Raw genomic sequence first — 19,053 nt, 5'->3', positions numbered from 1 at the left:
TATATATATAATGAAGTGAATGCTGATATGTTTCACTCATGCAGTAGCTCACATGCACAGACTTTGGTGCTGATAGCAGTAATTAAAACAAATCTCTCGTCATTAAATATGCTTAGCACGTAACCCCACATCAGTCATCTATGACTATAAAGGTAAGAGTAAACTCTTAAGACGTAAGAATGATGGATCATCACCCCATCTTGAATTTAAACCCCAAAAGCTTTGAATACTTGTAGCTCACTACTGCGGATCACTGCTCCTCCTGGCAGCGATGTGAACGCCAAGCGCATTTGCCCGAACAGGCCCCAAAATAACAAATATCAGCAAACAATGAAAGGAGTCGGCGTCGGCTATGAGTGCACGTCTTGCTTAAACGCTCCATTGCTGTGCCAAGTGCATGTGCATGCCAATGCCGTGCACTTGAGATGTTAATTATGGTCTCCGCCTGACAGGGCGACACGCCGATTGAAAGCACAGTCGCCACTAAAACCAACACAGCCGCATTTCCCCATCATACCCAGACGGGATTTTACTCAATGGGCACGTTCCTTAGGCCCTCTTTGTGTACTTTAAGTGAATCTATTGTACATGCAATGTTATGAGAAGTCTCACTCGATGCTTCTCAATGGGTGAGATGGGAAATGCTGGCTGGATGGATGAACACGTGAATAAATAAATCACCACAGCCTCCGGCTCACAGCCAGACCCTGCCTGATACTCAAAACAGCAGGATAATAGGTTGAACAGACCTCTGTTTCAATTCAGCTCTGCTTCTCCTCTCTGTGTTGAAGTGAAGAGGTCTGCAGCCTCTAATTGAGTTGCTTACACAGGAATGCTTTAAGATTATGAATGGAAAGAGGAGGAAAACAAATGCTGAACTCATTTGTGTGGCATAGCCAGCGGCGAACTGTTTAAGGTCCCGTGATAATAGGTGCTGCCAAAGCAAACGTCTGCTGTCCGACTACAGGCAGGACTGTTTGGGAGCAGAGGTTCTTTTGGTGTAAAGGGAGGGAGTCTAGTCACCACTGCAGCTCAGGCCAACATGCTCACACATACACAACAGACACTAACACAGGCGCTGCTGCTGTACATATACATACACTATATACGGTATATATACGTGTGTGTGTGTGTGTGTGTGTGTGTGTTTTAAAGAAATTCATACTTTTAATTTTTAATAAGCAAATACTTTTACTTTGTTATAAAATATTTATTTTTATATACACTACTGTTCAAAAGTTGTTTTTTTTATTAATACTTTTATTTAGATTCAATTTTAAATAAATGCTGTTCTTTTGAACTTTCTATGCATCAAAAAATCCTGAAAAAAGGGTATATCCTGTTTTCCCCAAAAATATTAAGCAGCACAACTGTTTTTAACATTAATAATAATAATAAATGTTTCTTAAGCACTAAATCAGCTTATTAGAATGATTTCTGAAGGATCATGTGACACTGGTTCTGCTGTAATGGCTGCTGAAAATTTAGCTTTGCCATTACAGGAATAAATGACATTTTAAAATATATTTAAATAGAAAACAGTCGTTTTAAACTGTAATCATATTTCACAATATTACTAGTTCACTAATCCCTGGTGAGCATAAGAGAGACTTCTTTCAAAAACATAAAAAAATCTTACCAACCCCAAACTGTTGAACTGTAGTATATTGCATAATTGAATTATTTATTGCATAATATTTTTCAATACTTTTATTTAGGTATTTATTTATTATGATTAGTTGCACAGTATTATTTGCACAATATACTTTTTTTATTGATCCCCAAACGGAAATTAAAGAAGAGAAGGAACATAAGAATAACACCTTACAAATAAATATTTCTGGCATCCCAATAAAAACATCAGAGCAGATGCCTAATATAATTGCCCCTTTTGTAAGCGCCTGTAATTATAAAGCCATATATCAGGCCAGATCCTCAATTAGAAGCACCTCCTCCAACCACCATTCCCCATCCCACAGGGTCGACAGGACTGCCTGAGCCAGCCTCTGCCACCACCACCTCACAGCACTGCACATCTGGTTTAGCGCTCTCCCAGAAACCTGTGCACCCCTAAATTAGAGACACTGCCTATAAAAAACAGACCATTGCAGAGTGTGTGGGACTCGGCAGCTGAGGGAAGGCCAGGCACTGCTACCCCCTGCTGTTCTCTTCAGTCTGTGGGCAGCGGCCTGCTAAGTGCTGCCACACGTCGTCCTATCAACGTGGCAGTCACTCAGCAAACTCTGCACGTTCTTAGACAAAATCTATTAGGGTTTTTAGATAAATATGTTTAGGTTTTTTAGGTATAACTCTATTGAGAGGCATTCTGTGTGTGTGTGTGTGTGTGTGTGTGTGTGTGTGTGTGTGTGTGTGTGTGTGTGCGTGTGTGCGTGTGCGTGTGCGCGCGTGTTTTTAATACTAAATGACAACCAAAATGAAAAGCAAAATTCAAGTTACTTGACTTCTGTCATCCTGTGGTTTGCTGTCTGACCCCAGGCACGCAAACTATTGCTGCTCCTCTCCAAACACTAAATTAAACTATTTTTTATTATGTGGTTGAAACAAAAACAAAAAACAGAATTGTGAGATATAAACTCAATATTGCAAGATTTAAACTCGGAATTTCAAAAAAAGAGTTTATATCTTACAGTTTTGACTTTTATCCTAAGAATTGCTCGTTAATATTTCCCAATTCTGAGTTGATATCTCGCAGTTATGAGATTTTTGTCTCAGAGTTATGAGAACAAAAGAATTGTGAGATCTAAACCCAAAATTGTGAGGGAAAATATTCATGTTTGTGAGATAAAATATTGACATTGCCTTTTGCTTTATTTATTCTGTGGCAGAAATGGGCTTCAATACAAAGGTGATGTGTGTAATTTCTGTGTGTAAAATACTTTCTCCTCCCAGTTTAATATGCAGTGACTTCTATAAGCAAGCGATTCAAAGGCTGGTTCTTGAGGAAAGTGTAAGAGATCCCATCTCATACTACTTGTTCATCAGTCATCAATGCGAGTTAAGTGCATTGAATTATGGGATACAGTATTCCACAAAGTAAGCTCTCTTGTATATTTTTCATGCTCATTTTGACATGTAGTTGGTGTTTTGAATATCCCACACATACAAGAAATTTGCATACTGTATAGTAAACCTACTATATACTTAAACAGTAGTAGTTTGTAGTATATATACTATATACTTAAATAAGAGTAGTATGGTAACATGCTATTTTGAACATAGCCAGTCATTCTTTTTTTGATGTAGCGGTGCAGAAATTGCGCGTTTCACCTTTAAATGAAGCACTGAATGTGCATACAGGCATTTGGATCAAATGTCAAAATCTCACTTTTTTATATATATTTGTGTAACAACCTATAATAGTTGCAGTTTGCAGGGTACATCAAAACGATTTCTTAAAGAATGGCAGGGGGAGTAATTAACTGGTTGGAGGTTGTAGATTTGTGAGAGTTTGACAGGCGTCTGTTTGAAATGTCAGTGGAGGGTTTTTTGTGAGGTGCTTGTGTTTGTGTGTAGTTTAATGGAGCCATTACATGTTTCCTGTTGTAGCACCTTTGCTGATGCCCCCCTGGAGGGCAAAAAGCCTCCTTGCCCGAATGCTGTTCTCTGTCCTCTTACACCAGGCCTAATGCACAGCACCTGTTTACTACAGCGCTGGGCACGTGTACATGGAAACACGGCCTTTGGATAGACACTCACTTGAAATTGAAATGCACAAGTTCAATTCTACAGTTTATACATTTTTTGGAAGTTTAATATTTCCCTTTAAAAAGTTAGTCAAGATTTCTACCTCCAAAATGTCACAATGTGGTATTTTTGAGGTAATTTAGTAATTTTTTCCCCTAAAATTACCAGGTGGGATATGTAGATACGGTTGTGATTATTTGTAATCTAGTTTCAATAAATTATATATATAAATATCTGCATAGAACATTGAACTCTTGACTTTTATTTCAAGTGGTTGTGAACTCTATATATATATACATAAATATCACTGTTTTTTTCTGTATTTTTTAGCAAATAAATGCAGCCTTGGTGAACAAAAGCATTAATATTATTATTCTTGGGTCTTTAATAAACTTTATATATATAATTACCAGAGAAAAGCCATTGCTAAAGCATCTTTTCAGCATTCCACACTTTATTTGCTTGCTTATTTGCCTTATTTTACTTTCAGATCAGTGTTGTTAAACAGTATCTGTTTGGCATTCTGCTGAACAACCCATTGGCTGAGATTGGTATGATAAACTGATAAATTATTCATAGTGATTTGTATGCAAGCCAGCATAGTAGTGGTGCTGGAGATAAAGAGAATTGAATGTCCCACACAGATCTCTTTAAGGTGAGAGTGAAAAAAGTGTCTTTTCTCTGCAGTGTCCCGTTTCCCCAGTCCCAGACTGACGCCGAGGTTGAGCAGGAAGCGAGCGCTGTCCATCTCTCCAGTCTCGGATGCCAGCATCGACCTGCAGACCATGATCCGCACCTCGCCCAACTCTCTGGTGGCCTACATCAATAACTCCCGCTCCAGCTCGGCTGCCAGCAGCTCTTACGGCCACCTCTCCGTTGGGGCCATCAGGTACAGGAATGCCCATCTGTGTTGATTTTTCTTGTAAATGTTTTTGCAGGTTGCCCATTGTTTGAACTAACACAAAATGTGACTTTTTTCCTTCTTCACGTCTCAGTCCCTCCTTTACGTTCCCACATCCTATCACACCGGTTGCATACCACCAGCTGCTGTCCCAACAGAGAGGTCTAAATGCGTTTGGACACACTCCCCCTCTCCTACAGCCTTCTCCGTCCCTCAGCACCAGGCAGACACTGGTGGCAGCAGCTGCTCTGGCCAACAACAACAGCGCCGACACAAACACAGAGTCCAGCCAGGTGATTTTACAGAGATTTATGGTTTCTATACATGCTTCTATACATATACATCTAGACACAAGGTTCCTAAGGTACTGAGAAACCTGGAGATTGTATAATATAGTTTATTAAGTTTGTTTGTTTTATGGAAATTAATATTTTTTATTTAGCAAGGATGCATTAAATTGATTAAAAGAGGCAGTAATCATACAAAGAAATTGAACATGCATGTTGTTTCACTACAATATTAAGCAGCACAACTGTTTTCGACATTGATACTAATCTTATCAATAATAGTAATCATAATAATTAATACGTTTCTTGAGCACCAAATCAGCATATTAGAATATATTAGAATGTTTGTTTGTTTGTTTGTTTTAAAGAAATTTATATTTTTATTTAGCAAGGATGTATTAAATTGATTAAAATTGGCACTAATCATGCGAAGTTGAACATGCATATTGTTTCACAACAATATTAAGCAGCACAACTGTTTTCAACATTGATAATAGTAATTGTTATTAATAATAATAATAATCAAAAATTTTCTTGAGCACCAAATCAGCATATTAGAATGATTTCTGAAGGATCATGTGACCTTTAAAACTGGAGTAAAATTCAACTTTGCCATCACAGGAATAAATGACATTTTAGAATATATTAACATAGAAAACAGTTATTTCAAATTTGAATAATTTCACAATATTACTGTTTTGACTCTATTTTTGATCAAATAAATGCAACCTTGGTGAACATAAGAAACACCTTTCAAAAACATTTTTAAAAAACGTACCATCCCCATACATTTGAACAGTATTGTATAATGTTTAAGGATGTGTGAATAAATAGTAATTCTTTCTGATACAGATAGACTTATTATTTTCATGTTATGACCAATAACCAATAATTGCCAAAATGATAATTTTATACTAGTTTTTCAAATTAAATTAAAAATTAAATACTGTATTCATGTTGACATTTTCTTAAGATTAAATCGTTATTGTTTTTTTAAAGAATAAGTGTTAAATGGTGGCAAAGATGGATAGCATGGCTATAGTGGTCCAACAGCACTAACCAACATAAACAAACCTAAAAATTCATGGTAATCTGAACTGATCTTTTCATTCATCTCCATTTTTCCCCAACTCCGCTTTTATAGAAGTCTGTGTAATGCTTATCGGCCAAGAGCTGCTGTCACTCCCATGTAAACAGAGTGGCCATCCAGAATATAAACTTCCTCTGACCTACTCTCAGTCGGTCCAGACACTCTCCAAATCAGTTTTCATTCCGGCTTTATTGCTGATCTCCAAAACACACACACGCACTATAGTTATAAGAAACACATTTCCCACACTTTTGAGCAAACCATGTCAGGGTTATTGAGTTATAGAAAACATGGGCCTCTGCCATACTGTAGTGGTTGGGAGGAAAGGCACCACTTCAACGCAGAGCCTGCGTGTTGAGAGAGACTGTCTGTTGAATTATGAATCCATCTGAGGATCAAAGTCTGTAGCTGCTCTCTGGGCGTAATAATTTCTTCCTTTTCATATTTCCATCTGACAGATGCTCATAGTTCAGTCTAAACTGTTTAGTCTCTGCGGCGAGTTGCTTTGTGAAATATGGCATCTGGAGCATGGTGCCTTTGTAGGCGTGAAATCACCACTCATGCCAGCAGCCAAACCATCGACATGGTGACTCCAATGTCTCTTCCCTTGTTCTCTTGTAGAATGCTGGTGGAGACCCGGCTGTCAGCAGCACGGTCAACCCTTTGATCTTCAAGAGGTCAAAGGTGAAGATTGAAGCAGATGGACCCCACCCCATCTCACCTGGTTCTCAGGTTTGTGGAATCTTATCTACTGTCACTTTAGGTCACATTAAGGTTTTTAAGCTTCAAAATGGACTCGAAATAACCATTAAAGTGTCATAGAAACGGTCTATATGATTTTTACTCTATTCCTCAAGTCATTTGAAGCCATATGATAGCTATGTATGTAGGTATAGTCCAATAGTAGAGAGTGCGTCTCGGGGTTCTGGTGCTGTAAGGTCAAGGTGAAAAAAGTTTTTAGATTTCTTGGATGTAGCCATTTGCTAATAAAGGCTTTTTAATTCACAAGAGTGCCATGGTCATTCTGAAGTATTCTTTGATGGTCACCTAAATTTAAGTTGTTGTTCACTGAAAATCTCCATGAACATATTGTTATTTGAGTCAGTTTTCTTTCAATAAATCCTTGAGATAACATTGCATTTCTGACCAGTTGTAACGAATTAGTCCACTGAAGGCGAGCGTAGTGAGAACCCACCTCCATGGCCGTAACAGGACAGACAGTGAGTTCATGAACGGCCTCCTTGGCCGTGGCAGGACAGACAGAGAGTTCATGAACGGCCTCCATGGCCGTGACAGGACAGACATTGAATTCATGGACGGCCCTCTTAGTCATGACAGGGCAGACTGCGAGTTCAAGAACGGCCTCCATGGCCGTGACAAGACAGTCTGTGAGCTCGTGAACGGACGCCACCACCTCAGGAGGTTCTGCAGCGGACTCAGGCGTGGTGGCCATCTTGGCCGGGGACTCAGGCGTGGCGGCCATCTTGGCCAGGAACTCGGGCGTGGCGGCCATCTTGTCCATATAAAACTGATTGATGTATCATTTTGAACAATTCTTGAATGTATTTGTAGGATACTAAAAGGAATATCTTGGTGACATGATTTAAAAGATTTCAGACTCTTTAAGACTGAAACTGAGTCAGAACAAATTAGAACATTCTCAGGTTTGTGTTCCTCAACCCACTGCAAAGCCAAGAGCATTCCTATCATTTCTACAGTATAAACTGCCAAATGATTTGAAGTTCGCTTTACTCCACTGATCCACTGGTCATCACTGTCTTGAACTAAAAAAGCAGCCCCAGTTATTTGACGTTCTGGATCTTTTGAGCCATCTGTATACACTTGTATATGCCAGGGGTATTGGACTCTGGTATACATTGAAAATGCAGATGCCAAGTCAATTTCTCTTTCTGTTTTTTTAACCTCCAACAAATGCAAACCAATGGCATGAATACATGAGGGCAAGGGAAGCATGACACAAACAGGGACCATGATTAAACTCCAAAATAAAAGACATGAAAACATGAACATGAAAAAACCCAAACCCCACATTACACCAGTGTTGTTATTGTTCAGTATATTATACATTTTGTTGATTGAAATAAAGCTAAAAAACATTAAATCAGATTTTAAAATGATTAACTAAATAAAATATTTAAAAAATCAATTTAAATGTAAATTAATTGGCAAATAACCAAGATAAATGAGTACTAAAATTAGTACTAAAATTACTCATATAGAATTTAAAATAAATTAATGCTAAATAGAAATATTAAAAACTGAAAATATTAAAATAAAAGCTAAGTCAAAATATTAATAAATGCTGAAATAGTATATAAATAATACTAAAATAACAGAAGTCTGAGTTATGAGGTGGGCATCTGTCATAACTTCATAAAGCCCCAGCTATATATATACAGATGTGGCCATTGAAAATGCGCGCTCAGAGGGAAAGGATCACATGTGACCACGGTGTGGCACACAGGACCACAGGGAATGCTCTAACACAGGAAAGACATGATCAGTAAGGGCAGTCACGTAACGTACTGTACTGAAGCGGCAGAGCACAATTAACACGGGCAAGCTGTAGTCTACTAAAGTTTATTGCATGCACTGCGCAAAGGCCAATAAAATATTAATGATTCTGTTATCAGTAGTATTATCATGTAATAGTATTTATCATGACGTAAAAGTCACTTTCCCATAAAAGTATTACTCTACAGTGCTTATTTTTATGTCTGCATCATCTAAAATCACCATCTAAAACGTAGCTTAATGTGGTAACCACTACGACCAGAAAACCAACATACAGTACTTTTTCTCTTATTTACACTAAGAGAACAAACAAATTAACAAAATAATGTTTTTTTTCAACCACGAGAGTGGCTTAGATAGTAAGTACAGGTTAGCGTTAATGCTTAGCCTTTGACATACATACATATCTGTTCATCTCTTATTTTCTATTTTAAGTCTCTCTTATGCCCAATTCTCCAGTTCTGTGACAGTGCGTTGGTAAGATACATGAGGAGAGGTGCAGATTGTGCTGTAGTCAGCATGGACCTCTTTCAAAACCCTTCATATTTTGGTTGATGTTCCACACTTGGAATGATAGAAACCAAACTCGGAATGGTTTCAAAGAAACTATTATCAGTTGTTGCTTTAGTGCTCTTAACAACACAGCGCTCGCTGGTAAACATACCCTTGACTTTGACTGGATATCACACAAATTAGCCTGTGGGAGGTGACATTAGATGTGGCCATGAAGCATTCCGTTCTCTCGCCACATTAGAGAGGTTTTGAACCGTTTCAATTTTAAGTTCATTAAAGCTCAAAAGCATTCTTAACATTCCCAGACCTTAAGAGAAATGAGGGTTGCAATATTGTGTTGGAAATCGACCTGACCGCCAACAATAGTTCCCATCTGATTCTCAATAACTCAAGACCAGAATCAGCTCCCATAAGAAATATAAAACATCTCTTTTTTAATAGATACATTTTTTCACTAAACCACAGTGAGATTAGCGTGTCTCTTCTAGATTGTCAAACAACTATATCTCAGACTTGCCAAGATAACAAAGTCTGTAATCAGAAGTCAGAGATCTCAATATGACTCTTACTATATATCAGTTATATTTAACTCCATTCAGTCTCACAAGCTAAAAAGCAACTACTGAGCAATACAATTTTGTCTTGACTGATATGTATGACATAAGATGTGCAAATAAAGTTTACCAGTACTGTTTCCTTTATAGGATCACATGGAATTGCGTGAGGAACTTGACAAGGATGAATGCAAGCAAGAGCCTGAGGCCGTGTATGAGACCAACTGCCACTGGGAAGGATGTTCCAAAGAGTACGACACCCAGGAGCAACTAGTTCATGTTAGTCACTATTTGTTTCACCTTTGTTATAAAATGTCTTCTAACTTGATGCAATGATAACTTCTATGACACGAGGGCTTTTTTTCAAAACCATTTGAGCTGACATTGCTGTCTCCTCCCAATATAGATAGCATTTATAATTGAGATGGAACCTCAGTGGTGTCTCTACATGCACTATCATTCAAACGTTTGGTGTCAGTAAGATTTTTGTTTTTGAAAGTCTCACCACGGCTGCATTTATTGGATCAAAAATACAGTAAAAACAGTACAAATAAATTTTGAAAATACCTGTTTTCCGTTTTATTGTATTTAAAAAAGAAATGCATTCATGTTATGGCAAACTGAATTTTCCAAACTTCAGTGTCACATGATCCTGTAGTGTCATTTTTGATCAGTTTAATGCATTCTTGCTTAATTCGAGTATTAATTGCTTTAAAACAATCGTACTTAAACCAAACTTTACATAAAATACATACCACAAACAAATAGTGTATTAAAGTATTTTTATTAATTAGATTTAGATGTTTTAACAAAAATGTTAGTATTGAATCAGAAATTAGTATTTTTACAGCTAACGTGTCACCTTGTCATTTAGCTTAGATTATTATTTGGTAACACTTTAGAATAGGAAACACTTATTCTACATTGACTATGACTTTTCCCTCAATAAATTCCTAATTGTAGGATTAGGGATGTAGAATAAGGTCATGTAGAATAAGGCATTAATATGTGCTTAATTACTAATAATAAATGGCTAATATTCTAGTAATATGCATGCTAATAAGCAACTAGTTAAGAGACCCTAAAATAAAGTGTTACCGATTATATTTATTCCCTTAGGTAGGGGAGCTCAGTTTGAGATAGCTTTTTTTTTTATTTTGGACTAAATAGTGCATCTATTTTAGAATAATCTTAGAAAGCATCTTAATTAATTATTTCCTTGGGAAAGAGCCTTTGTGTTGGGGGTGTGCATGTGACGCCCTTAAATGCTGTCTAGCTAGGCAGCTCACTAGGTTTTAGAACTGCTATTGTCTTGAAACAGTCATTGTGACTAAACCGAAACAAACACCAATTGCAAACAGCTTCCCTGCCTTTTTAAAGCAGAAACAACTGTAAATAACTAGAAACACTGCACATGTTGGACAAGTTTCTCATCGTCAGCTTTAGCCAGACTTGTAACTGATCCTTTCCTGTCACTGACACGCGTAGGGTTAATGAGCATGTTGATACCCGCAGAGGTGCCGAACGTGTTCACTTGAGCACATATACTCTCATATGTATGGCTCCCGTCTCTGTGCACCCTCTGACCTTTTACCTTCCCTGAGGCCATGCAGTAAATCCGCCGTCATGCCAGCAGCTCTGGAGTGGCCCTCTCCACCTCTGACACCTCAGCCGCTCTGCTGGGCGTTATTAACAATCTGCGAGCCACAATGTGACAGATACACTTGGGCCCAGAGTCAGACTCACTGCCCTGACAGGAACATGCCGAGCCAGTCTGGCTCCTCATGAGACCTGGACCTGGAGCTCGGGAATCCTTTGGGGTTATGGATCAGTGGATTGGGCTCCTGCCATTCTCCAATTCCAGAACAAGCCCAAACCTGTCTAAGCTGAGTCTAGCATGTGTTTTATGTTCTAAAACCCACACTAGACAAAAATTTAAAGCACAAACAAACATATGGTCTTAAGTAGTTGCAAGTGAATTGTTGTTGGGGATTACAAGATTGCTGTCCGTCATTAGTCAGATTTCTGAGAAACCTGATAAAATGGTTTTGGAAAGCGAGACCGAGTGTAAGGTATAATTACAGCCAGAGAAGACAAGAAAGAAGAATCAGTAGTGGAAACAAAGGGATGTTTAGAGACCAGACCAACATTGAGGGCCCGAACTTCCTCCCTACACACCCTTCTTAGTCCTCAGGCTATAGTCTGTGCTCTCTGCTTGCAGTCTAAATTATATACCCCAAGAACCAAATAATGGCATGGTGTTTGATTTTATTTCATGAGTTCTTCCCTGAAGAACTTCATTCAGGGTTATTTTAGGTGCTTTAGAGGAGTACAAAGCAAGTACCTTTCAATGTACGCAGAATACAGTTATTTATTATATTATTTTTTGTATAATGTTATATGTACAGTATATATATACACACCATTCAAACGTTTGGGGTCAGGAATATTTTAAAAAAAAAATAATAATAATAATAAATTTATTTCAAATATATGCTGTGCTTTTGAACGTTCAAATCATCAAGGAATCATGACTAAATGCATCATGGTCTGTCCAAAAATATTAATCAGCAGTTTTAACATTGATAATGAGAAATGTTTCTTGAGCACCAAATCAGCACATTAGAATGATTTCTGAAGGATCATGTGACACTGAAGACTGGAGTAATGCCTGCTGAAAATTCAGCTTTGCAATTACAGAAATAAATAAAATTTTAACATATACTAAAATAGAAAAGAGTCATTTTAAATTGCAATAACATTTCACAATATTTGTTTTTACTGTATTATTTATCAAATAAATGCGGCCTTGGTGAGTATTTCTCTGTCTCTCTCTCAAAAAAAAGTAAAAATATTACCAAAACGGTATTGGACTTTCATTGCATGATAGGTGAAGAATTAAGGAATTATGACAGTTGTTTATTTCATATTGTCACTTTTCTCTACCTGCAGCATATCAATAATGACCACATCCATGGGGAGAAGAAGGAGTTTGTGTGTCGATGGGAGGAGTGCTCACGAGAACAGAAGCCTTTCAAGGCCCAGTACATGCTAGTTGTCCACATGCGCCGACACACTGGAGAGAAGCCCCATAAGTGCACAGTAAGTGATTGACACTGCTCATCAGGCCTTCATTTCATTCTAAAATGCATGTTTTACCTCACCTCTCCCTTTTTAAAACCTGTACCTACTGTACCTTTAAATTGCAAGAATAAACACAACTATGTCTGTACCCACAAGTAGAGCAAGCGATTGCTGTACAGAAATAGGCTTATTGTTTCTTGTTTCAACAGAACACCTGATTTTAAACAGGACACATTTTCACATTTTACATCTCGGCTACTTTTACTCTCCTAAGTAAATGATGAAGGCACACTGATCTGCTGTCTTGCATTTTTAGCCTCAACGTCAATTTTAGTTGCTTGAGATCCTATTAAAAAGTGAACTTCTGAGCGTGCTGATTGACAGGATGAAGACATAATTAAAGTCTGAGGAGAGGAAGGCGCCATGGGTCTTTATTAAATTTTAGTGAAGTTTCCACACACCTTCAGTATACATATACAAGACCTATAAGATACAAGAAAAGGCACCTATGACTTTAATAAGCTCTTTTTGCTTATCTAATGTGATCTCTTTTTACACCAGTGGCTTATTATTAATGCAGAAGCTAAACTTTTATGAATAAGAAAGCAAATGATTCCACAACACAGAAGACTGATCATAATAATTGATAATGACATGGTCTGAACAAGCAAAAAAAAAAAAATATATATATATATATATATATTTTCTCGGGAAAATATGTCCAGGAAAAACTTTGCCCTATAAGCAGAAGTATTTTTTCATTATGGTAATGAGAATCGTGTAGAAAATATGCTTTATTGTCATGAAAATATTGCCAACTATTTTAATGGTCCCAAAAAAGGTTCCATTGTCTTTAAGGTAAAATATAATTGTGTATCTTACCTTTAAAGTAGGGATGAAATATAACCCAGAAGTGTTCTTGACAGGTTTTATGAAATTCACTCATAAAGTTGTTTGATTTTAGGTTCAGATTGATGATGGCTGATGTAATGGCTTGCTTTTCTCTTTCTCTCACTCTCTCTGTCAAGTTTGAAGGTTGCTCGAAGGCTTACTCGCGACTGGAAAACCTCAAAACTCACTTGAGGTCTCACACAGGGGAGAAACCTTATGTATGTGAGCATGAGGGTTGTAACAAGGCGTTTTCCAACGCTTCAGACCGAGCCAAGCACCAGAACCGCACGCACTCGAATGAGGTTCGAGCTTTCAACATCCATTTCATTATGTGCATTTTGTTTCCCATCTCAAGACTAAGACCAAGATATTTGATTTAAGTCAGATTTGATTGCACTCTGAAAGCTATCTGTCACTCCTTTGCAGAAACCATATGTGTGCAAGATCCCAGGTTGCACAAAACGCTATACAGACCCCAGTTCTCTCAGGAAACATGTGAAGACCGTTCATGGTCCAGAAGCACATGTCACTAAGAAGCAGTGTGCTGATGCACCACCTAAATCTCACCCTCCTAAAGGGAATGGAGAAAATGAGGCACACGCAAAGCATGCAACGGGAAAAACAGACGTGTCAGGGGAAGCCAACAGCACCACCCGAGGAGTGGAGAATTGCCAGCATGTCAAATCTATCAAGACGGAAAACACAGTGGTAAGAATAGTGTTTTGTTCTTAATAAATTATTACACCGCTGATGAGATGTTCTGTCAAAGTTTTTGACTAAAAGCAGTTTTACAGTGTACAGTAACCACAAGTTCCCAGGTTTTTTTCATTGGGAGAGAGGCAGCACAAGATAAAGAAAAGCTGAAAGTTTTTTGTTACTGTGGTGTGTCATTGAATTTATGTGGTCAAAAAACAACATGGAAGAGAAAAAATTCCTGTTGTTACTGGTCCATACTTCTATTGTTCAAGATGGTGTCTAACCTATTTTATGAAGGAATAAATGCCATAACTACTTACTTTTGTTGACTTATTTTAGATATTAGCGTTTTGCATGTAAGATATGCAGTATTTACAGTAATCACCTCATGCAGAGATACAGCATGTTCAGATCTTGCTGTTTATCATGTACGGTGTGAAATGCTCTTAATGCAGAGATCAAACTAGTGTACTAACCATTGCCTCATCTAATATACTAACCCTCTCCTTTCCTCTTAACTAACTTGCTTCTCTTTGAAAATAATGGACAGACTGTACTGAGGTGAGCACTGCAGCAATGTCTTTTTATGCATGGCAATATCAATACTTTTTCAAAACCCAACTTCAGTTATGTTTGGTATAGTTGTGCTGTCCAAATCTGTAATAAAAAAATCAATTCATTTTCCTGCAGACTATCAGTAGAACAATTCCTATTTAGAATAACTTATTTAATTCCACAAACTTTACTGAGATTCTGTGACAAAAATATCAGTGGAACTGATCTTTGCTCATTACTGTTTCATTGTAGATGTATCAGTCCAGCCCTGGTGGTCAGTCATCATGTAGCAGTGAGCCGTCACCACTTGGCAGTGCCACCAACAATGACAGTGGAGTAGAGATGGCCATGCACAGTGGAGGCAGTTTGGGGGACCTGAGTGCTTTAGATGACGCGCCTGTAGTAGATTCTACCGGTTCTCCAGGTACTTCTGCAGGAGTGGGTCTACAGCTGCGTAAAAACGGGGGAGGACTACTACATCTTGAGAACATCAAGAAGGAAAAACTAAAAACTGTAAGAGACCCCTGCTCCTGGGCGAATGCATCACCTCAAGTCCGAAATACCAAGCTGCCTCCAATACCCTCTATTGGTGAGTACTGCAGCCAAAAATGGGTTTATTTCTTTGTTCCCACTTTGTGCATTTTGAGAAAGTAACATTACTCTCATAAATCTGTTCTTTAGACTCACTGCTGGAGACTCCAAATATGGGCAGTCAGATGCCTGGACCTCAAACCCAACGTTTAGGAGACTTGTCTTCGTATGAGATGACAATGCTAAATCAGCTGCAAGAGCGCAGAGACAGCTCCACCAGTACAATGAGCTCAGCATACACGCTAAGCCGTCGGTCCTCCGGTATTTCACCCTGCTACTCCAGTCGTCGCTCTAGCGAAGCTTCGCAATTTGGTGTCCGCAACAACAACGTCAGCTCAGCAGACTCCTATGACCCCATCTCCACAGATCTGTCGCGCCGTTCCAGCGAAGCTAGCCAATGTGGTGGTGTAGGTGGACTCACAAGTTTACTAAGTCTCACGCCGGCTCAACACTACCGTCTCAAAGCGAAATATGCCGCAGCCACAGGGGATGCGCCACCAACACCTCTGCCCAACATGGATCGCATGAGTCTTAGAACTAGAATGGCCCTGTACAATGACTCGCAGGAAAGTTCAGCACATTTGCACCATTCCCAAGGTGTAGTCAACTCAAGACGCTGCAGTGACACTGGCTACGGTGCCCCTGGCATGATGCCCCATGAAGTTCCAGCCAATCTTCCACGACGAGCAAGCGATCCTGTTCGTCGTACAGCTATCGACACGCTCTCCTTGCCGAGGGTTCAGCGATTCAACAGCATCAGCAACATGACCCTGTCACGTTTGCCTGCCATAGATCGCCGTTCTTTCAACTTGCAGAGCAACACCTGGTCTGATGGCAGCTTGCATCGTCATTCCTTTAGCCAGAGGCCACCTAGTATTTCAGAGAACATTTTAATGGAGAATATGGCCACTGATGGAGGTGATCAGCAAGAAGATGATATGGTGCTACCAGATGACATGGTACAGTACCTCAACTCCCAGAATGGTAGCTCAAATCAGGACCCAGGGATTTCTGTCAACGGTGGTCATGCACTAAACTTCCATTGTAATATGATCTCCCAGCAACAGTTCTACGGACAGCGGCGAATGGGCATGGCAAACAACAACGGAAGCCAGGTAGAGCCTGTTTGCTCAGGTCCAGAGCAAATGGCCAATCCGCAAAGCATGAACAAGAACAACATGCCAGTGCAATGGAACGAGGTCAGTTCTGGTTCTGTGGATACAACTGCAAGGCTTCCAAAGCAGCAACAACTCCGAGGGAACTTCACAGTGGTTCAGCAGAAGCAGAACTTTGGCTCTTACCAAGGATTTGGTACTAATCAGCAGGTTGTACCAATGAGCCAGAATCTGGCTAGCCTGCAACAGGGTTATCCACAGAGGGCCACCCAAAGGATGAACTCTGTCCAGCAGTATCGGCAATCTGTTAACAATCAGTGTCAGAATCTCGGCGAGCAAGTAAACCCTCAACCGGGATATCGGCAGGACCTCAGTTACAACTCCAGTCACCGCCTAACATGCAACGGCATGGGTCCACCCAATGGGAGAGGGATGCAAAACCAGGAGATGCAGAATTACAGATCCAACTTTTCACATATGATCAACGTCAACCTGCAAAATTACGTCCCTCTTACTCAGACAGCCGTTCAAAATGCAGGCAGAGGACTGATACAGCCCAGACCTCCGTCCGAGCCCAAACCTTTAAATAGACAACACTCAGGTTCAGGTATGATTCAGCAAAATGGTTGCTCCCTGTCCAACGTCAACTCCTCAGAAGCTAGCCCAAAGAGACCAGGTGACTTCGGTCAACACAGCAATGGGAATGGCACTATGTACTATTCAGGAGAGATCCATATGTTGGACAGTAGCGTGGATTATGGTTCTCCCGTGTCTCCATGCACAAACCAAGCCCCAGTTGCTTCAGTGTCTACAATGGCGTCTCCTGGGGTTAACCAGGTCACCAGCACAGTGGACTCCACTCAAACCCTCGAGCACACTCAAATAGACTTTGATGCCATTTTGGATGACGGAGACCATTCGAGCCTAATGTCTGGCACATTAAGTCCGGGCCTTCTGCAGAGTCTTTCGCAGAATTCCTCACGGCTCACCACCCCACGTAACTCTGTTACGCTAGCCTCGATACCAGCAGGTATTGGCAACATGGCCATTGGTGACATGAGCTCAATGTTAACAGCCCTTGCAGAGGAAAGCAAATTCTTAAACATGATGGCTTGAGAATTAAAGAAGTTAATCAGGGGTGGGTTGCTTTTTAATGAAAATACATTGAACAATTAAATGAAACAGAATACAATGAACTGTTTAAGAACACTAATTCATGCTCTAAGGGGAGGAAAAACATGTTTATGCATTATTTTCATGAGCAAAGGCACTGAAATATTTTCTGACGAGTTAAACTTGCAGCATTTCAGGTGAGCAGTCAATTACATTATCAGACATTTGCTAACAACTGTTGTATGCAACTAGGCTGGCAAAGACCTCAAAATGACATGTTTCACTAGCCATATGTTCAATGTAAGTTTGTTTGTTAATGCATATTAGTGTACATCAGGGTAATGGTTATTGGGCTTGTATAAGTCTGATTTTCCCCTTTCTCAACAGTGCACTGAAATTCACTAAGTGCCTCACTTAAAAGAACATAAGTACGTTTTTAAACTCATATAATTTTATGTAATCTGGTATGTAGCTATACTAATAGATTTATGGATATTTTTATTGCATTTTGCTCTGTTTTGTTTATAGTTATTCCATATCCTTCATGCTTTAAATTATGTGTAATGCATATTAACTGCACAAGCTTGTTCAGTGTTCACAGTGCTCTGATGTACCCCCTTGTCACTTCTGTGGGGTATTATAAAAAAAACTGGTGGAAAATGAATTTCAGCTCAATTCCTCAAAGATGGTCAATTTCATCTATATTGACGGATTCCCTTGAAGCACGCTCCAGGAGTTACAGATCTCCGTAGTTGCATCTGATCCGGCTGTGTGATAGTGAAGGACAGCATTACATCTCTGAGCTTCAGTCTGCGGAGGCCTGTCAACCCGTGCGTCCTTTGAGATGCCTTTAAAGGAATATGCAAGTACTCTGTGTGCTCTCAGCGGAGATCGCCTCCCAATTAACAGGTTCATCACCGTCTTGAGCTTGTGATGAACCACATGCGCATACTAAAATGACTTCTGCCTTTGATTTAGTACTGTTACAAGAAATTTCCACCAAGGACGGAGCGATTTTGAAGGTCTGAACTCTCGGAGTTCTTCGTTATTTTGTGATGCCATTTGCAGAACTCGACATATGTATAGCTTTTGTACATTTTCAATACAGCATCTTCATTTCTGTTTTAACACTGGGTTTGTTTTGTCTCTTATTCATCTGTTAGATATTGTTACAAAAGCTATGTAGTTGAATTTAAGAAATAAGAGTGGAAAAGGTGTGCATATTCATTAAAATGCAGTAGCAAAAAGTAAGAAATAATATCAGCATGATCTTATCATAATGCAGCTAGATTCTTGCTAATTCATTTAAACAAGTCATGTGTATTATAAGAGGTCGGTACACACAGTTAACTGCCTTAATTGTGTGACAGCATTTATTTCTGAATTTGGATGCAGAAGAACTTTGAATGCTGTTCTTTAATAA

General features: G+C 39.2%; 1 protein-coding gene across 3 annotated transcripts in view; it reads left to right on the top strand.

Moving 5' to 3' along the window:
* The window catches only part of LOC107660646 (zinc finger protein GLI2-like), an 86,775-nt gene extending 68,042 nt beyond the window's left edge, over nt 1-18,733 (top strand). For all 3 annotated transcript variants that reach the window (XM_016450030.1, XM_016450029.1, XM_016450031.1), the window contains exons 6-14: nt 4,393-4,594; nt 4,701-4,899; nt 6,605-6,715; nt 9,736-9,864; nt 12,538-12,687; nt 13,698-13,862; nt 13,987-14,268; nt 15,064-15,400; nt 15,493-18,733. In XM_016450030.1, coding sequence (XP_016305516.1) covers nt 4,393-4,594; nt 4,701-4,899; nt 6,605-6,715; nt 9,736-9,864; nt 12,538-12,687; nt 13,698-13,862; nt 13,987-14,268; nt 15,064-15,400; nt 15,493-17,633 — 3,716 coding nt within the window. In that variant the 3' untranslated portion in view covers nt 17,634-18,733. The remainder of the gene's footprint in view (nt 1-4,392; nt 4,595-4,700; nt 4,900-6,604; nt 6,716-9,735; nt 9,865-12,537; nt 12,688-13,697; nt 13,863-13,986; nt 14,269-15,063; nt 15,401-15,492) is intronic.
* The last annotated feature ends 320 nt before the right edge of the window (nt 18,734-19,053 follow it).

The sequence above is a fragment of the Sinocyclocheilus anshuiensis genome, unplaced genomic scaffold (assembly GCF_001515605.1).
Source record: "Sinocyclocheilus anshuiensis isolate Anshui unplaced genomic scaffold, SAMN03320099.WGS_v1.1 scaffold627, whole genome shotgun sequence".
Taxonomy (NCBI): domain Eukaryota; kingdom Metazoa; phylum Chordata; class Actinopteri; order Cypriniformes; family Cyprinidae; genus Sinocyclocheilus; species Sinocyclocheilus anshuiensis.
The sequence above is the reverse complement of the archived record's forward strand: the minus strand, read 5'-3'. Positions and strand labels throughout refer to the sequence as shown.